The 15,799-nt window shown below is 42.3% G+C and overlaps 1 protein-coding gene across 7 annotated transcripts in view; it reads right to left on the reverse strand.

The window, feature by feature from the left end:
• Window positions 1-15,799, reverse strand: part of cdk5rap2 (CDK5 regulatory subunit associated protein 2) — a 176,009-nt gene that overhangs the window by 1,413 nt on the left and 158,797 nt on the right. For all 7 annotated transcript variants that reach the window (XM_060935661.1, XM_060935665.1, XM_060935662.1 and 4 more), the window contains 5 exons: window positions 12,967-13,032; window positions 12,635-12,819; window positions 10,393-10,521; window positions 8,906-9,044; window positions 5,943-5,989 (listed from right to left, as the gene is read on the reverse strand). In XM_060935661.1, coding sequence (XP_060791644.1) covers window positions 5,943-5,989; window positions 8,906-9,044; window positions 10,393-10,521; window positions 12,635-12,819; window positions 12,967-13,032 — 566 coding nt within the window. The remainder of the gene's footprint in view (window positions 1-5,942; window positions 5,990-8,905; window positions 9,045-10,392; window positions 10,522-12,634; window positions 12,820-12,966; window positions 13,033-15,799) is intronic.

Consider the following 15,799-nt stretch of genomic DNA (forward strand, 5'->3'; position numbering starts at 1 on the left):
TATGGAGTGCGTGTTCAAGCCTAGGGTATTATACGTTCGTAAACTACCACTCCGAACACTCTCACTCTCTGTGTCACGTTGAGTTTACGAAAGGAGTCCGAGGGAGAACGGGGTTTTGTCTTAGCAGCGTGGCTACAGACGCTGATAGCAGCGAGTATGTGTGTGCGCAGCTTGGTCAAGCCCCTCCCCCTCCCCCCATGCTCTACCCTTCCCCGCCTCCATGCTTCTCATTAGCAAAACGACGCACTGGGAAAAGGGCTGAAATGGGGCTTTCTCCCAGGAGGCTATATCTACGTGCCGAGGGTTAATTTCAAGAAAGGCTGCGGATATAACATCCGGAAACCTCCACGAGCCCGTTTAAAGCATCAACAAACCACCATGCCATGGGCCCTTTAAAACTTAAACATATATAATAAAACAAGTAATAAAGACAAAAGTTAAGATCAATAAAGGCTTCTCTTTGGCCTAAACGAGCTGAAATTTTAGCAGTATGGATGCATGCACACACGCATTTCAAAACGCTGCCAAGAAAATAAGAGTCTGGGCACTTTTTTTTTTTTTGCATGTCATGCGGATTGTGAAAATTTAATGCAAAGAGACAAAAAGCACACAAAAACCTATCAACATGTACATCTTCACTAAAACTAACCTTCCATCTGTAGGTCTTTTATCCCAAAATCATTGAAATACTTAGACTGTAACAGAGAGGTTACAGAACAGATACACGGTAAGAAAAGAGAGACAGATTAGTGCCACCATACTAGGTACTCTACATAAGAAGAAGCGATTTTATAGAGTCTGCAATGAGTGTCTTTACACCCCCCCTACTGTTGGGATCACAAAAATACAAACTTCACACAAGGTTTTTAGCCATCATGTTCTATATTAAAACTCACGTTTTAAACAAACCAGATTTGATTCAAACAGAAGTGCTGCGTATGTCAAAGCAGCCTAATGCAAAGTAATAAAAAGTTCAATAATTAGCTTTCATTTTCTTCATTTCTTTTGAATATGCTCTTCATGTCATCAATTTAGACTTTTTTTTTTTGTATTTTTTGCCCACTGTTAATTTTCTCAGTTTTTAAAATTGACAGTACACAGCGTTATGAACACAGGCTACAGTTGCATTACGTACTACATGTTTCATCGTCAGAGATCTGCTCCATGAGGTTTAACTCTCTGCAAGAGTTTTGCAACTCTTGCAGAACATTTTCTGCAGTAATGCGAATTCTGCTTTAGTAGCATTTCATTTCCCTTATTTATTTATTTTTTGGTGATTATTGTATTGGGTACATCCTGATAGGTTACCGTTTAAAAGGAAAACCAACACTTTTGCTATTACAGTGGACTAATGCCGCTTTTCCACTACAAACGCGGCTGAGCCGTGCCGTGCCGAGTCGAGCTGAGCGGGGCTGTTGGAGTTGCATTTCGACTACAACCGCGCTGAACCGTGCTGGCTGGAAGTGGGTGGACACATTGGGTGGAGTTAGCGAAAGTGGGTGGACGTCATGTGATGTCGTTAAGCAGCGCAAACAGTGACATCAGTGACAGTGGCGGAACAAGTCAGAGCCGGGCCGGGGGCGGGGCAAATGACCGGGCCCTTTATTAAAGCTTATCATAACATCATTTTAGGCTACAAAATGTCCGCAACTGCGGTGTTTACCAATTTCAACACTACCGGGTGCAACTATGTTATTTAGTACATCAAGTCCTTCAAACGAACATGTAACTCAGAAACAAAAAACATTAGGATACTGTACATGGCTCATAATAAAACATCAATAGCCTATACTGCGCACATTATTTGAAGGGCATACGAATGAGCGCTCAGAGGTTGCAACGGTGACAGGAAGAGTCAGAAATAAAAGGAGGGCGGTGCAAACCTCACTGAATGCACTGTGTTTACCAATTTCAACACTACGGGGTGCAACTATGTTAGTTTGTACATTAAGTCCTTCAAACGAACATGTAACTCAGAAACAAAAAAAAAAACATTAGGCGACATACTGTACATGGCTCATAATAAAACATCAATAGCCTACTGTGCGCATTATTTGAAGGGCATACGATGAGCCTTGCGCTCCGCGAACTCGTCCACGATGCTCTGTATGTCACTGATTCAGTGAGCTTTTAAGCGGTAGTCTCACGACCCGAATAGTAAACAATAAACATGGAGGACATGGAGTCATTAGTGTTGCTGGTCTTGGTGCTGTGGCTTGTTGTCACCGACAACGCCAACAGATACTGGCAAGAGCGTATAGATGAGGCGAGGCGCATAAGGCTTCAGAAATTCTCGTAATTCTTCTTCTTCCGGGTTTGCGGTGTTTACAGATCCCAGCGTGCTCGCGGGGCGTGTGTGGGCATGTGAGGACACTCCTCCTCACCAATTAGTGCACAGGGGAGTGTCTGCTCACGCCCCCAGCCTCACTCGGCTCGCTTTGGCTCGCTTCAGCCCCACTCCAAAACGGTGCGAGTTTTAGGGGCTAAGCAGGGCTGAAACGAGCTGAGTCGTGCTGGTTTTTGGTAGTCGAAACGCGAGCCGTGTCGGGCTGAAGTGAGCTGAAGCGAGCTGAAGTGAGCTGAAAAAGGGTAGTGGAAAAGGGCCATAACATTGCCCACAAGACTGCAGTATGTGATTCTGGTGCTTTCAGACCTGGGTAAATCCACCAGATTTCAGAAAATGTTCCCAACTGACCATGTCCGATTTGTTTCATACTTTCACAAACTTAAGCCTAGGTTACAACCGGCCGTACGTGCTCCTACGGCCGGTCTACGTGCAAAAAACGCAAGAAACGCACGGAGGGCGTGCGTGTGACGTGCTGATTTTCGAGCCATAGACTGGCCGCAGAGGTTCTTTGTCATGTCAAACTCACTCTACGGGCGCTTACGTTTTTTCAGGTTGCAAGACAAACTTACGGCCAACATGCGTCTTTCTCCACGAACAAAAAAAAAAAAAAAAAAAAAAAGCGATTTGGGAAACGCCAAAAATCGCACGGCCAAAAAATCGTACGTCCGGTTGTGACCTAGGCTTAATGTTGTTATTCCCAGTAAACACCATATAAATTTTCAGCCTTATATCTTTATTAGCTTTCAAGATATTGAGGCTTTAAAAATGGGGCGAGATACTGATTTTACTGTAAAAATGAGAGGTACAGAAAAAAAGATGCCAAGTTCAATAAGTCATTACTTTTGAACCATTCATGCTAGATGCATGAAATTTTCAGGAGTTCTTCTTAGGTACTAGATGTCTTTAACTACTATAAAAGATCCACAGTTGCATATTTGTCAGTTTATAGCTTGCTGAAAACTGCCAAAATAAATAAATAATAAATAAATATTAAAAAATTGTGCTTTGGAGCAGTTTTGGCCCTCTGTATTTCCACACTGAAGCACATCAGATCTTTCAAATTTTGGTATTTATTTCTCATGTTGTAGTACTATTTTGGTGACCAAGTATTTTTCTAAAAGAAATTAAATTTTCTGATTTATAAGGCATTAAAAATGGAGAAAAAAAATCATTTCACACCTATATTTCAAATGCATATTGCTCATGGTCCATCATAAAAAGAATTACAGCACTGGAAACAGCATGTCTTCATTAATATATTCACAAAATATGAAGTTGGTATCTTGAACCAAACTATATTTATTAAGGTATCAAATATGCCATGTTTCACCACAAGCAGAAATGTAAAATACAGAGCCACTGTACTTAAAATACAATCACAAAACTGTATTAGAGAACTAATATTTGTATTTTATGTCTAAATATTCAGCTTAGCTTTATTCTGCAAGTTTTACCATACCCAGTTCTACAATTTAAACAAACTATAGTGTCAGTAGAAGCAAAACTTCAAACATTAGCCACTGTATCTAGATAGCAAGTAGAAGCACACAGCTATGTGATTCGGAAGGATGCTAATAATAGCCTAATATTAAAAATCTATATGAATGTCAATTTTCAGGTGTTATGCATTACTTGGAGCATATAACGTGTGCCTTGAAACGGCATCCGTAGCAAAACATGGCGTATTTGATACCTTAATAAATATAGCTTGGTTCAAGATACCAACTTCATATTTTGTAAATATATTAATGAAGACATGCTCTTTCCAGGGCGGCATGGTGGTGTAGTGGTTAGCGCTGTCGCCTCACAGCAAGAAGGTCCTGGGTTCCAGTCTGGCGAGGGCCTTTCTGTGCGGAGTTTGCATGTTCTCCCCGTGTCCGCGTGGGTTTCCTCCGGGTGCTCCGGTTTCCCCCACAGTCCAAAGACATGCAGGTTAGGTTAACTGGTGACTAAATTGACCGTAGGTGTGAGTGTGAATGGTTGTCTGTGTCTATGTGTCAGCCCTGTGATGACCTGGCGACTTGTCCAGGGTGTACCCCGCCTTTCGCCCGTAGTCAGCTGGGATAGGCTCCAGCTTGCCTGCGACCCTGTAGAAGGATAAAGCGGCTAGAGATAATGGATGGATGGATGCTCTTTCCAGTGCTATAATTCTTTTTAAGGTAGATCTGGTCATACATGAGCAACATGCATTTGAAATACAGGCGTGAAATGATTTTTTTCATTTTTAATGCCTTATAAATCAGAACATTTTATTTCTTTTAGAAAAATACTTAGTTACCAAAATAGTACTACAACATGAGAAATAAATACCAAAATTTGAAAGATCTGATGTGCTTCAATATGGAAATACAGAGGGCCAAAACTGCTCCAAAGCACAAATGAATTATTATTTTTAGTTTTCAGCAAGCTATAAATTGACAAATATGCAACTGTGGATCTTCTTTTATAGTAGTTAAAGACATCTAGTACCTAAGAACAACTCCTGAAATAGCATGAGTAGTTCAAAAGTAATGACTTATGTTACGGCCAGAACTACCTGTGCTGTTATAGGAAAATAATGCACACCTTCGGACCAATCAGATTTGAGCATTCAACTAGTCTGGCTAACGCAACTTCAAAGCTCGCAACAGCCCCCCGTGTTGCGTCACACTTAGGATGGGCGGGCCCAGGCTAGCATTCAACCATTCTGTGGTTCCAATAGCTACATTTCCCGTCATCTTTTATTCCTTACATAACCAAATGTGGAGGAGTTTCCTGTCTTGCACCTTGTTTGAAAAGTGTAAAATCAGCCATGATAACAACCTACATTATTAACACACTATTAATACCGATAGTGTTCTTACAATGTTATTTTTGATTTTGTCGTATTTTTATCATCACCTGGTTGAAATGAAAATCATTTTAAATGGTGTGCATTTTGTCTTCATGTTATTATAATTCTCAGTTATTTCGTTAGAGCTGAAATGATCTGGGTAACCAAACAGTGGATCAGATAAAGGAACCCAGCAATGGTGTTGCTGTTCAGCAGAAAGACTTTTTTTTTTTTTTTTTTAAATGTGGTCAAATAGGGCGGCACGGTGGTGTAGTGGTTAGCGCTGTCGCCTCACAGCAAGAAGGTCCGGGTTTGAGCCCCGTGGCCGGCGAGGGCCTTTCTGTGTGGAGTTTGCATGTTCTCCCCGTGTCCGCGTGGGTTTCCTCCGGGTGCTCCGGTTTCCCCCACAGTCCAAAGACATGCAGGTTAGGTTAACTGGTGACTCTAAATTGGCCGTAGGTGTGAATGTGAGTGTGAATGGTTGTCTGTGTCTATGTGTCAGCCCTGTGATGACCTGGCGACTTGTCCAGGGTGTACCCCGCCTTTCGCCCGTAGTCAGCTGGGATAGGCTCCAGCTTGCCTGCGACCCTGTAGAACAGGAAAAAGCGGCTAGAGATAACGAGATGAGATGTGGTCAAATGTTACCACTTCAGGCTTCCCTCAAGGTGGCCAAAAATAAACTATAAACCCAAGTACCACTGACTCCTGTTTAGACTGGTTTGTTCTTGAAAGAGCAGTGGAAAATTAAAAAAGTGAGAAAATTGTGCTGGATCGTTAACTCACCTCGAGGTTTCCTCGTGCTTTCTTTAACACTCCGTGAGTCAGTGACACTAGAGAGAGAGAGAGAGAGAGAGAGAGAGAGAGAGAGGTGTTTAAAGAAAAAGGACAATTACAGGAGTAATACTAGAAGGGCATTTAGACAGTGCAGACCTCCGCCAAGGACAACAGTCAGCTCTATGATATGCGAATCTGCTAATGCAACCACTTTATATGTCTTGAGTTGTCCTTGCTGGCAATGATTTGTTTCACATTAAGGCATATTTTGAAACCACTGTCCCTGAGGGCTTCATGATGACTGCTTTCTGTAGTATGTCAGCGCAACGAGCCTACATGTATATCCCAGAGGATTACTAATACCCATGAAAGTGGATTGTGGCATGGAGTCCTCATATTCCCACATTATTCCATTTCGTCAAGGCCAAACACTGTATCTCACAACATTAGTAGAAGAGAAACTAAATTTGTTTCTTCCCCGTGGCACAGATCCGCTCCAAAACCGAATCGGCTCTTCCTTGGCTCATGGTACACCCGTTCACCAAGCGTCATGGAAACTGTATTGGTAGGGTTTGTGCAACCCTGCTTAGTGGTAAGGATGTGAATCATTCCACTGGAATTGTATGTCTCCATGGTTATAGATTCCTTTTTGTCGATGCTGCCATGTTTTTCTGACAGTTGCCCAGTGCAAAAACTCATGTGTCATATTGACATTAAACTCAATCTATACTGCAGGAAAGTTGCAACAAGAAGCTGAAGTGGTCCAAAGTATGGCTTCAGTTCATGAAGAAAGATGGCAGGTGTTATTAGCAGTGTCTGTAAAATGATTATTTCAAATGAGGGCGGAACCGTGTTTCCTAGCGGTCTGAAATATACAGTGGCAAGAAAAAGTAAGCGAACCCTTTGGAATTACCTGCATTTATGTATAAATGTATCTTAAAACACAGTATGATCTTCATCCAAGTTAAAATAATGAACCAACACAATCTGTTTTAACTAACACACAGATTATTGCTTTGTTCTTGTCCATACTGAATACATCGTTTAAACATTTGCAGAGAATGCTGGAAAAAGTATGTGAACCCCTAGGCTAATGACTAACAAAACCTAACTGGAGACAGGAGTTAGCAAAGTTGGCGTCCAATCAATGAAAACAGTTTGAAGATGTGGGCTAGATACTTTGATCCTCAAACACTGAGTTTTCTATTCACAAGAAGCATCTCCTCATGTGAACCGTGCCTTGCAAAACAGAGAACTCGGAAGACCCAAGATCAATAATTGTTGATTTGAACAGAGCTGGAAAGGGTTACAAAGCAATCTCAGTGAGTTTAGTTATTCATCAGTCCACAGTTAAACACATGAGACGATTTAGTGCTGTGGCTCGTCTCCCTAGAAGTGGGCGCCCAGTCAAGGTTACTCCAAAGGCTCAGTGCAGAATCCTCAACGAAGTAAAGAACCACCCTTGAGTAAAAGCTAAAGGTTTGAAGGAATCATTGGAACTGGCTAATATCTCTGTTCATGAGTCTACCATATGAAAAACACTGAACAGGCAGTGTGTGCCCATGGCAAGACACCACGGAGGAAGCCGCTGCTCTCCAAAAAACAGACAAACTGCACCAAAAACATTAGCTCCTTGGCAGAGGTAACAAGTCTGCATACGTTACATGCAGGGCTTTGAACCGGAATTTTTTTCCTATTGGTTCGTTCCGAACAGAAACGGAATTTTAACGTTTCCGGTTTTGGGTTCCACCATTAAATAGACGTTCCTGAACCGGTTAGAACAAAAAAATTTCGTTCCCGGAACGGTTAATTACGTTCCCTGTCAGCTGTTTAACAAATGGCTATAAAATTATGTCTCTGTCTCATCCAGCTTAAGCCAAATGTAGGCTAATTCTATTACAACCTTCATTAAATAAGACAAGAAATAATTCAAAACAATTATTATTTCAAATGTTGGCGATTTGGATTCTCAGTATGTCTTCCCATCTACACAAACAGAAAAAGTGCCAAAAATGAAAGAGAATTCGTTTAGTGTGTTACCAAAGGCTAGTCAGGCCCTATAGAGGGCTACCGCATGACGTCACCGCGCCGCGAGATTTTGTTAGGCGCCATATTGGAAGACCAAGTACACATCTATGCAAGTACATACATACATAAAACAAACTACAGCTGAAATGTAGCCAGGGCCGGTTCTGCCCTAATCTGGACCCGGGTGCAACATCGCGCAAACACCCCCCCAAAAAAAACAGTCTAAATCAGGACAACCATCACATAACTATAACTATAAACATTTTATATCAACTATTTTAACTAAATGGGCTATAATAAATAAGCCTGCAGGCAGCCACGGCGGGCTGCCTCAGAAAAGTAACCATTTGTCCTACCTTAAAACTCGTTTTGCATTTTCTGCCTCCTTTTTTGTATTTTCGACCCTCCGTTTATTTTCTTTCCTTTTCTGAAAACCCGATTTGTGTCCAGACATTTTGTTCTGCTACCAACGAACTAACTCGTCAGGTCTCGTCTCTCGAGCCCGCGATGATTCCCGTGGGAAGGGCAACAACTGATACATTTTTACAAACAGCCAATAAACAGCCAATAGGGAGGTTGCATCGTTCAGGCTCTTCTTTGCTCAGACACTCAGTAATGCACTTACTCACTAGTAGTCCACCTTCCCGCTCTCTCCATTCAATCAGCGAACGTCACACAGGAAGTGAACCCCAGCGGGTCATAGAAACTTGCGCAGGAGAAGAATGACTATTTGTAGGCTACAGAAACTTAGAGGAACGAAATAAAAACCGGTATTAACCGGTTACCATTATTTTTAATAAGCGTTTCTGTTCCGGAACATAAAAAATAATAAAGTTTCTGGTTTCGTTTCTGTTCCATGTGAAATAGAAAAAGTTCCCGGTTTTCGTTTTCGTTCCTTGAACCGGTTCAAAGCCCTGGTTACATGATATGCGTGCACGTCTTACACTGCTCGATGATGAGCCGCTCCATGCCCTCTTTGAGCTGATTGGTAGAGCGCAGGCGTTTGATGGCTCCAGTCAGCATTCGCTCCTTATGAGACAGTCTGCTTTTCAGCTGAACGATCTCACTCCTCAACACTTCATTCTGTATCGAACGAGAACAAATATTAAGGGAGAGTCGGACAGAGTGAAAGGTTAAAAGATAAAATGTAAGTTTTAAGCAGCGGTCAGACTAAACACAAAATCTGTCTCGTTTATCCATCTTACAAAAGAAACCCCGTTATATTGTGCCATTTCTTTTGCACTCACCGAATGCCATCTTATTTGCTTTAATTAATATTAGATTCTTTCAAGTCTGATATAAAGCAATGAAATTTTCAGTCAACTAATGCATGCAATTGAAATATACAAGCTAATTAAAGCTGATAACATGGATCACATATAATCAAGGTCTACATTAGGGAGTCTCCACAAACTCAGATGCTCTTGTAGGATACAAATGCTGCTTTTCAAACCGACTGGATTTTCATGAATACAATGTGCATTTTTTCACTAATGCTACAGCAAACAAATTAGCTCGTATTCAGTTTGCTAAATGAAGCCCAGTGTGTTTTCGTTGACGTGTGTCTGGCAAGAAGAAATGTGACCTAATAGAAAACAACAAGATGGCTGCGAATTAGGACTTTCGACAACAAAAGAGTTTGATCATTCTACTGTATAAAGTCCCTTCCCACGCCATGTGGCACGTAGGGCGGCACTGATCTCCGTTTCCGTAGCCCTTGGCATCTCACCTATTACGTATCTAGGGTTACAGCGGGGGGGCTAGTCCTCTGGTAACCGCGAGAGTTTGACTCCCCACTCACATCTGTATTGCAGCGTGCCTTGCCAGACGGCAGTAGGTACCATTTTTACGATGGTCTTTGGTATGACCCGACCGTGAGTAGAACTCGCGATCGAGAGGCGGACACGCTAACCACGAGGCTAACTCGCGGTTATTCTACTGTATCGGCTACTGTAATTTCACTGCTCTTGACAAGCAGCATTTGGCAGAAGAAAACTTCACATCCTTTTGTCTTCAGTGAATCAACATCTAGCATTTAATCAACTAGTTTGTATTTCACACTGTAACACCTATGACTAGTCCTGGATTGTTGTTATAAGGTGCGTCAAACTCAAACTATTTACTACTGTAGAAAATCCAGAAGACTGAAAATATCCAAAACATATCTTTCGATAGGTTTGAAGGCTACATGAGATGTTTTTAAACGTCAAACAATAACTGTACTCAGAAAACAGGCAAGTGTTCGTACATGATGGTCTAATAATTGTCTAGAATAGTACACAAGTACAAGATTTAAGACACAAAGCTAGTTTATTTAGCGGAGGTAGATGGACAAAAATCCCCCAATCCTCAGAGAAAGGTGCTGAATCATTGTGCGTTATGTCTACCCTGTAGGTGTGTGTCTTTTTTTGTGTGGATACGTGTGTATTACCTGCTGAGAATGTGTGAGGTTTCCTGTGGGCAGCGATACTCTCCAGAGCAGCTTTAGCAGTCGTCCAGCTTCCTCTAGCACCTGCTGCATGGTGCTCACACTCCCCGAAAAGCCTGCACACTCCACAAACTAACACACACACTTAATAATTAATAGGAAATAGTAGTACAGCATGTTTTTATTAAGTGGGTATGACTGTAGTAGTAACAAGCATGGCAGTAATTTGTCCTTGGCTGTAATTTGTGCGTTGACTCTGTCCTGTAGCTGTGCATCAATGGCTGCAGTGTGTGCTCTGAACCCGGTGCCCTGTAGTTGCTTCTGACATTAAGATGATTTGGAGAAATACAGTATGTGAATTAAGTGAATAATGAAGTCAGGACTGTCGTGATTAACAAACATTCATTCTTGGATTTAGTCATCAAACGTTGTCCGTGTAATCTAGTTTGCCTTTGTTCTAGTCCTTATTTAGATTAGAGTTTTAGTCGTCTAATGAAGCTCTCAACTTGACAGATAGCACTAATACTGAGCCATAGTAATATATAGGTTTAGGCACTGCCTAAAAGCAGAGCTCCCATCTGTTTCTGGGTTGTAGAATTTTCTTATAACCAGTCTCTTTTGTTTCATTCCTTTACTGGCTAGCACTGGCCACTAGGCGGTGTGTACGACTGGTAATTACTAACACTGGCCACTAGGCGGTGTGTACGACTGGTAATTACTAACACTGGCCACTAGGCGGTGTGTACGACTGGTAATTACTAACACTGGCCACTAGGCGGTGTGTACGACTGGTAATTACTAACACTGGCCACTAGGCGGTGTGTACAACTGGTAATTACTAACACTGACCACTAGGCGGTGTGTACGACTGGTAATTACTAACACTGGCCACTAGGCGGTGTGTACGACTGGTAATTACTAACACTGGCCACTAGGCGGTGTGTACGACTGGTAATTACTAACACTGGCCACTAGGCGGTGTGTACGACTGGTAATTACTAACACTGGCCACTAGGCGGTGTGTACGACTGGTAATTAACACTGGCCACTAGGCGGTGTGTACGACTGGTAATTACTAACACTGACCACTAGGTGGTGTGTATGACTGGTAATTACTAACACTGACCACTAGGTGGCGTGTATGAGTGGTGGTACACATCTCATCTCATTATCTCTAGCCGCTTTATCCTTTTACAGGGTCGCAGACAAGCTGGAGCCTATCCCAGCTGACTATGGGCGAAAGGCGGGGTACACCCTGGACAAGTCGCCAGGTCATCACAGGGCTGATACATAGACACAGACAACCATTCACACTCACATTCACACCTACGCTCAATTTAGAGTCACCAGTTAACCTAACCTGCATGTCTTTGGACTGTGGGGGAAACCGGAGCACCCGGAGGAAACCCACGCGGACACGGGGAGAACATGCAAACTCCGCACAGAAAGGCCCTCGCCGGCCACGGGGCTCGAACCCGGACCTTCTTGCTGTGAGGCGACAGCGCTAACCACTACACCACCATGCCACCCAGCTCTGCTATTAATCTGTGAAATATTTTATTGAGAGCAAACTTCTGTTAAAGTCAGAGAAGCTAGCTACATGGCTTGGGCATTCAGGTTCTCTTTCAGAAGCTTCTTTGAATCACATCGAGGCTCAAATTGTAGTGCTATCAAATTCAAAGTGGCAAAATGTTGATTTCTTAGGCACTCTCATGGGTGGATTGTAGGAAGTCTTATTAATGATGTCTTGAAAACATGTTTGTTTTTACATTCTGCCATTAAAGACACATCAGGAATGTGACCATTTAAATTTATATCTATCTTGTCCAGCAACTTAACACAAATGAATGTATTTGTATAAACCTCTACTGAAAACCATATCCTCAAGCTAGTACACTCAACCATGGGCTAAGAACACCATAAAGGTTTAAATCCTGTTACCCAGAAGTTAGCGTGATCGTTACAATACAATACAGTAAAGACGATAACATCTTTAATAATTAGCGCAGATTTAGTGCTTATTTCCATAATCTGAACAAGTTGCTGCTGTCCGTGAATATATGGCAGACACGCATATTTATTAATCATTCATTTCCCCAACCTATCTTCGGGCAAAAGTACTGTATCCTGCAATGCAAGTGTGTGTGTATGTGTGTGTCTGTCTATTTTAATCCTGTAGATTAATGTAGTAGTGGGGTGTCCATTGTTGAAATGTGTGTGTGTGTGTGTGTGTGTGTGTTCTGACCCTGTCCTGCAGTTGTTTATCCATGGCTGCAGTGATTCTTTTGGCCTCTCTGATCTGTTTGCTGAGAGCACTGTAATCCTCTATGAGGCCTAGAACATGACGCCCATGTCGATCTGCCCACAGCCTGTGACCTGGAACCAGTCTGGACAACGCTGGAGAACCACCTCGCACAGAGCTACTGCTGTCTATATATGCACACGCACACACACACAAATCAGTGTCAGTTCAGTGAGAACTAATTTTAAGTTCATCTGCAAGTTAAAATTCACCCAACTAAGGAGCCAGATGTTCATGCAGTCACAAATGCAAATTCCCAAAACAGAACAATGTACCATATGCAACGCTGGAGGCGTCTGTGTGTGAATGCTGGTGTAGCATCTCTGATTTACCGCCTTCATCTGAGAGAGAGAGAATATAACAATATATTCATGCCAATATAGGACACAAATAAATACAGACAGCATATTACCAAGATCAAGAACACACATGATGTTACTGAACAATAAACAAATGTACAGTTGGGCAGGAAATTGGTTGGGGGGCTGACAGCGGAACTGAACTTTGTACCCTTTGCAAAACTGTTAAACGCTAATTGGTGGGAGATACTGGTGGAACACTCAGACGAGACGATGCAGAGTCGGGGGGGTAAAAAAAAATACAGTCCAAAATGTGGTGAACGGTGCAGTGAATAACAGCAAAAAGCTAACAGACACAGGTTACTTGGGGCTCTGACTGTAGTATCAAGCTGCCAAGTGGACAGCTCCATATGATGTGTATGTGGTACAACTTGTGTACGAGGTGAGAAGAAGAAAGGGAAAGACGGCTGCTATGACAGCAGTGTTCAGGCCTTTCAATTACATGAAACCTGCAACGGATAACGTCATAGGCACCTAAATTAAAAAAAAAGCGCCCAAATTAAGGTCAAGCGCCCAAAATATGCTACCAAAAGTAAGAAAAAAAACCCCCAAATATTGATTAAATAAACTTGGCTGTATAAAACCCAACGTCTTGACTTTCTTCTTTAAAAACACCGAAATTAGAGAGAATTAGCATGTCTCATCTCATCTCATTATCTCTCGCCGCTTTATCCTGTTCTACAGGGTCGCAGGCAAGCTGGAGCCTATCCCAGCTGACTACGGGTGAAAGGCGGGGTACACCCTGGACAAGTCGCCAGGTCATCACAGGGCTGACACATAGACACAGACAACCATTCACACTCACATTCACACCTACGGTCAATTTAGAGTCACCAGTTAACCTAACCTGCATGTCTTTGGACTGTGGGGGAAACCGGAGCACCCGGAGGAAACCCACACGGACACGGGGAGAACATGCAAACTCCACACAGAAAGGCCCTCGCCGGCCACGGGGCTCGAACCCGGACCTTCTTGCTGTGAGGCGACAGCACTAACCACTACACCACCGTGCCACCCCAGAATTAGCATGTATTTCTCGTAATTGAAGCGAAATCCGCACCATTCCCATGTTGTTCCGGGTTCATCAAACTAGCTGTAAGCCTCGCGCAGAGCACGAATTCTCAATCAATGGCGATCGGCACGCCATGATTTTGTGGAGGAGCGAGACTCCTGTACCAATGACCAGAGCAGGACTTCCACATTAGCATCACAATGGCGCATGTTGGCAGACCGGCGACCTCTGGCCTTTTGCACAACAAGAATAGCTGAACGTACGCATCAAAACGGAAGGCAAAAAGCCAAGAACCCGGCAGATTAAACACAATCGAAGTTTGTTTCTCCACTGTTTTTACCCTGCATCGCGATGGAAAAAGCCCTAATTCAGAAATACAGCGTGTAGCCCAAATTATGTAATTGAAAGGCCTATTTATTACTAACAATCCCATCATGTCACTTTATGACTTTGTTGAAAGCTCTCTCACATAATATATGGGCGCACTGACAATAAAGCTCTCTTGAATAATCAAGAAAGCGTACAAGTGATTCTCAATGCCCTTGATAGTTAACAGGGATGAAATGGAATCAGTTTCCTCCTACTTTGGCCTTTAGTTCTTTCTATAATAGTAAGAGATCGAGAAATTCTAAAATCACAACACACTGTTGCACTTGTATGCTGCGTGTTCAAGGGCAAATACAGCCCCAATTACATACCGTATAACGGCGCCCAAATTACAGGCTTGACAAAAGGCCCAAAATAGAACATACAAAAATCGCCCAGATTAGAAGAAAAAATCCTGTTTCATAAGGGTGGAGAACCCAAAATATTTTTAAATTATTATTAAATGTCATTTTTTTGGCATATATATTGCAATTTGTTGTTCAGTCACTTCATAACATGAAGTGAACATGAAATGCGTCTAGCGATTACCGTAAACCGTGTCTGAGTCTCTGACGTCTGAATGTCGTAAAATATACTTCCTTTGTTTATGTTGTGAAATTCTCAACGATTCATGATAACACGTGGCTGTCGGTTTGTGATACTGTTGATAGTATAGATCAGGGGTGGGCAATTATTTTTTCCATGGGGCCACATGAGAAACAGAAAATTTTGTGGAGGGCCGGACCAAAAGGCTGAACTAAATTCTGCATAATATTAATTGTATTTATTTATATAAAGCAGTAAATATCATTGTTTTTACAAGCTGCTAAGACTGGTAAGAGTATGGAAAAAAACGAGGTTGCCTTACAAAAAATGTCATTTATTCAATCAAATTTCCCAAAACAATGGTTAACAAAGTGTGAACGTTTGTACCATTTTTTTTCAGTCACATTCACCCCAAAACACAATAAAGGCATCACAATATTGTCTTTCTACTCCAAATATCAAGCAAGATACATCATATTATAATAACGATGCCCACATTTGTAGTCTAATCACCTCATTTGGTGTTTTTCAGTTTTTTATTTGTTCAGTGAGAGAAATCTCGTCTCTGTTGGTCTTTAACGAGTGCATCAGAGTCAGGTTGAATGTCTGAGGTGGAGATGCGAAGCACAGCTGACAGATGATCATCAGTCGATTCGGTGTAGGTATCAGATCTACAGATCGGCTCGGGCTCTGGCGCCTGCTGGTGACGTCACACTATGTGATTGGCTGGACCGTTTGAAGGATGACGTACAAGTTTGTGGTTGGTCTGGACAAATTACGGAAGTAGTTATCGCGGGATTAGGTTTCGTGGGATTTCATGTCATG

This window comes from Neoarius graeffei, chromosome 12 (genome assembly GCF_027579695.1).
Source record: "Neoarius graeffei isolate fNeoGra1 chromosome 12, fNeoGra1.pri, whole genome shotgun sequence".
NCBI lineage: Eukaryota > Metazoa > Chordata > Actinopteri > Siluriformes > Ariidae > Neoarius > Neoarius graeffei.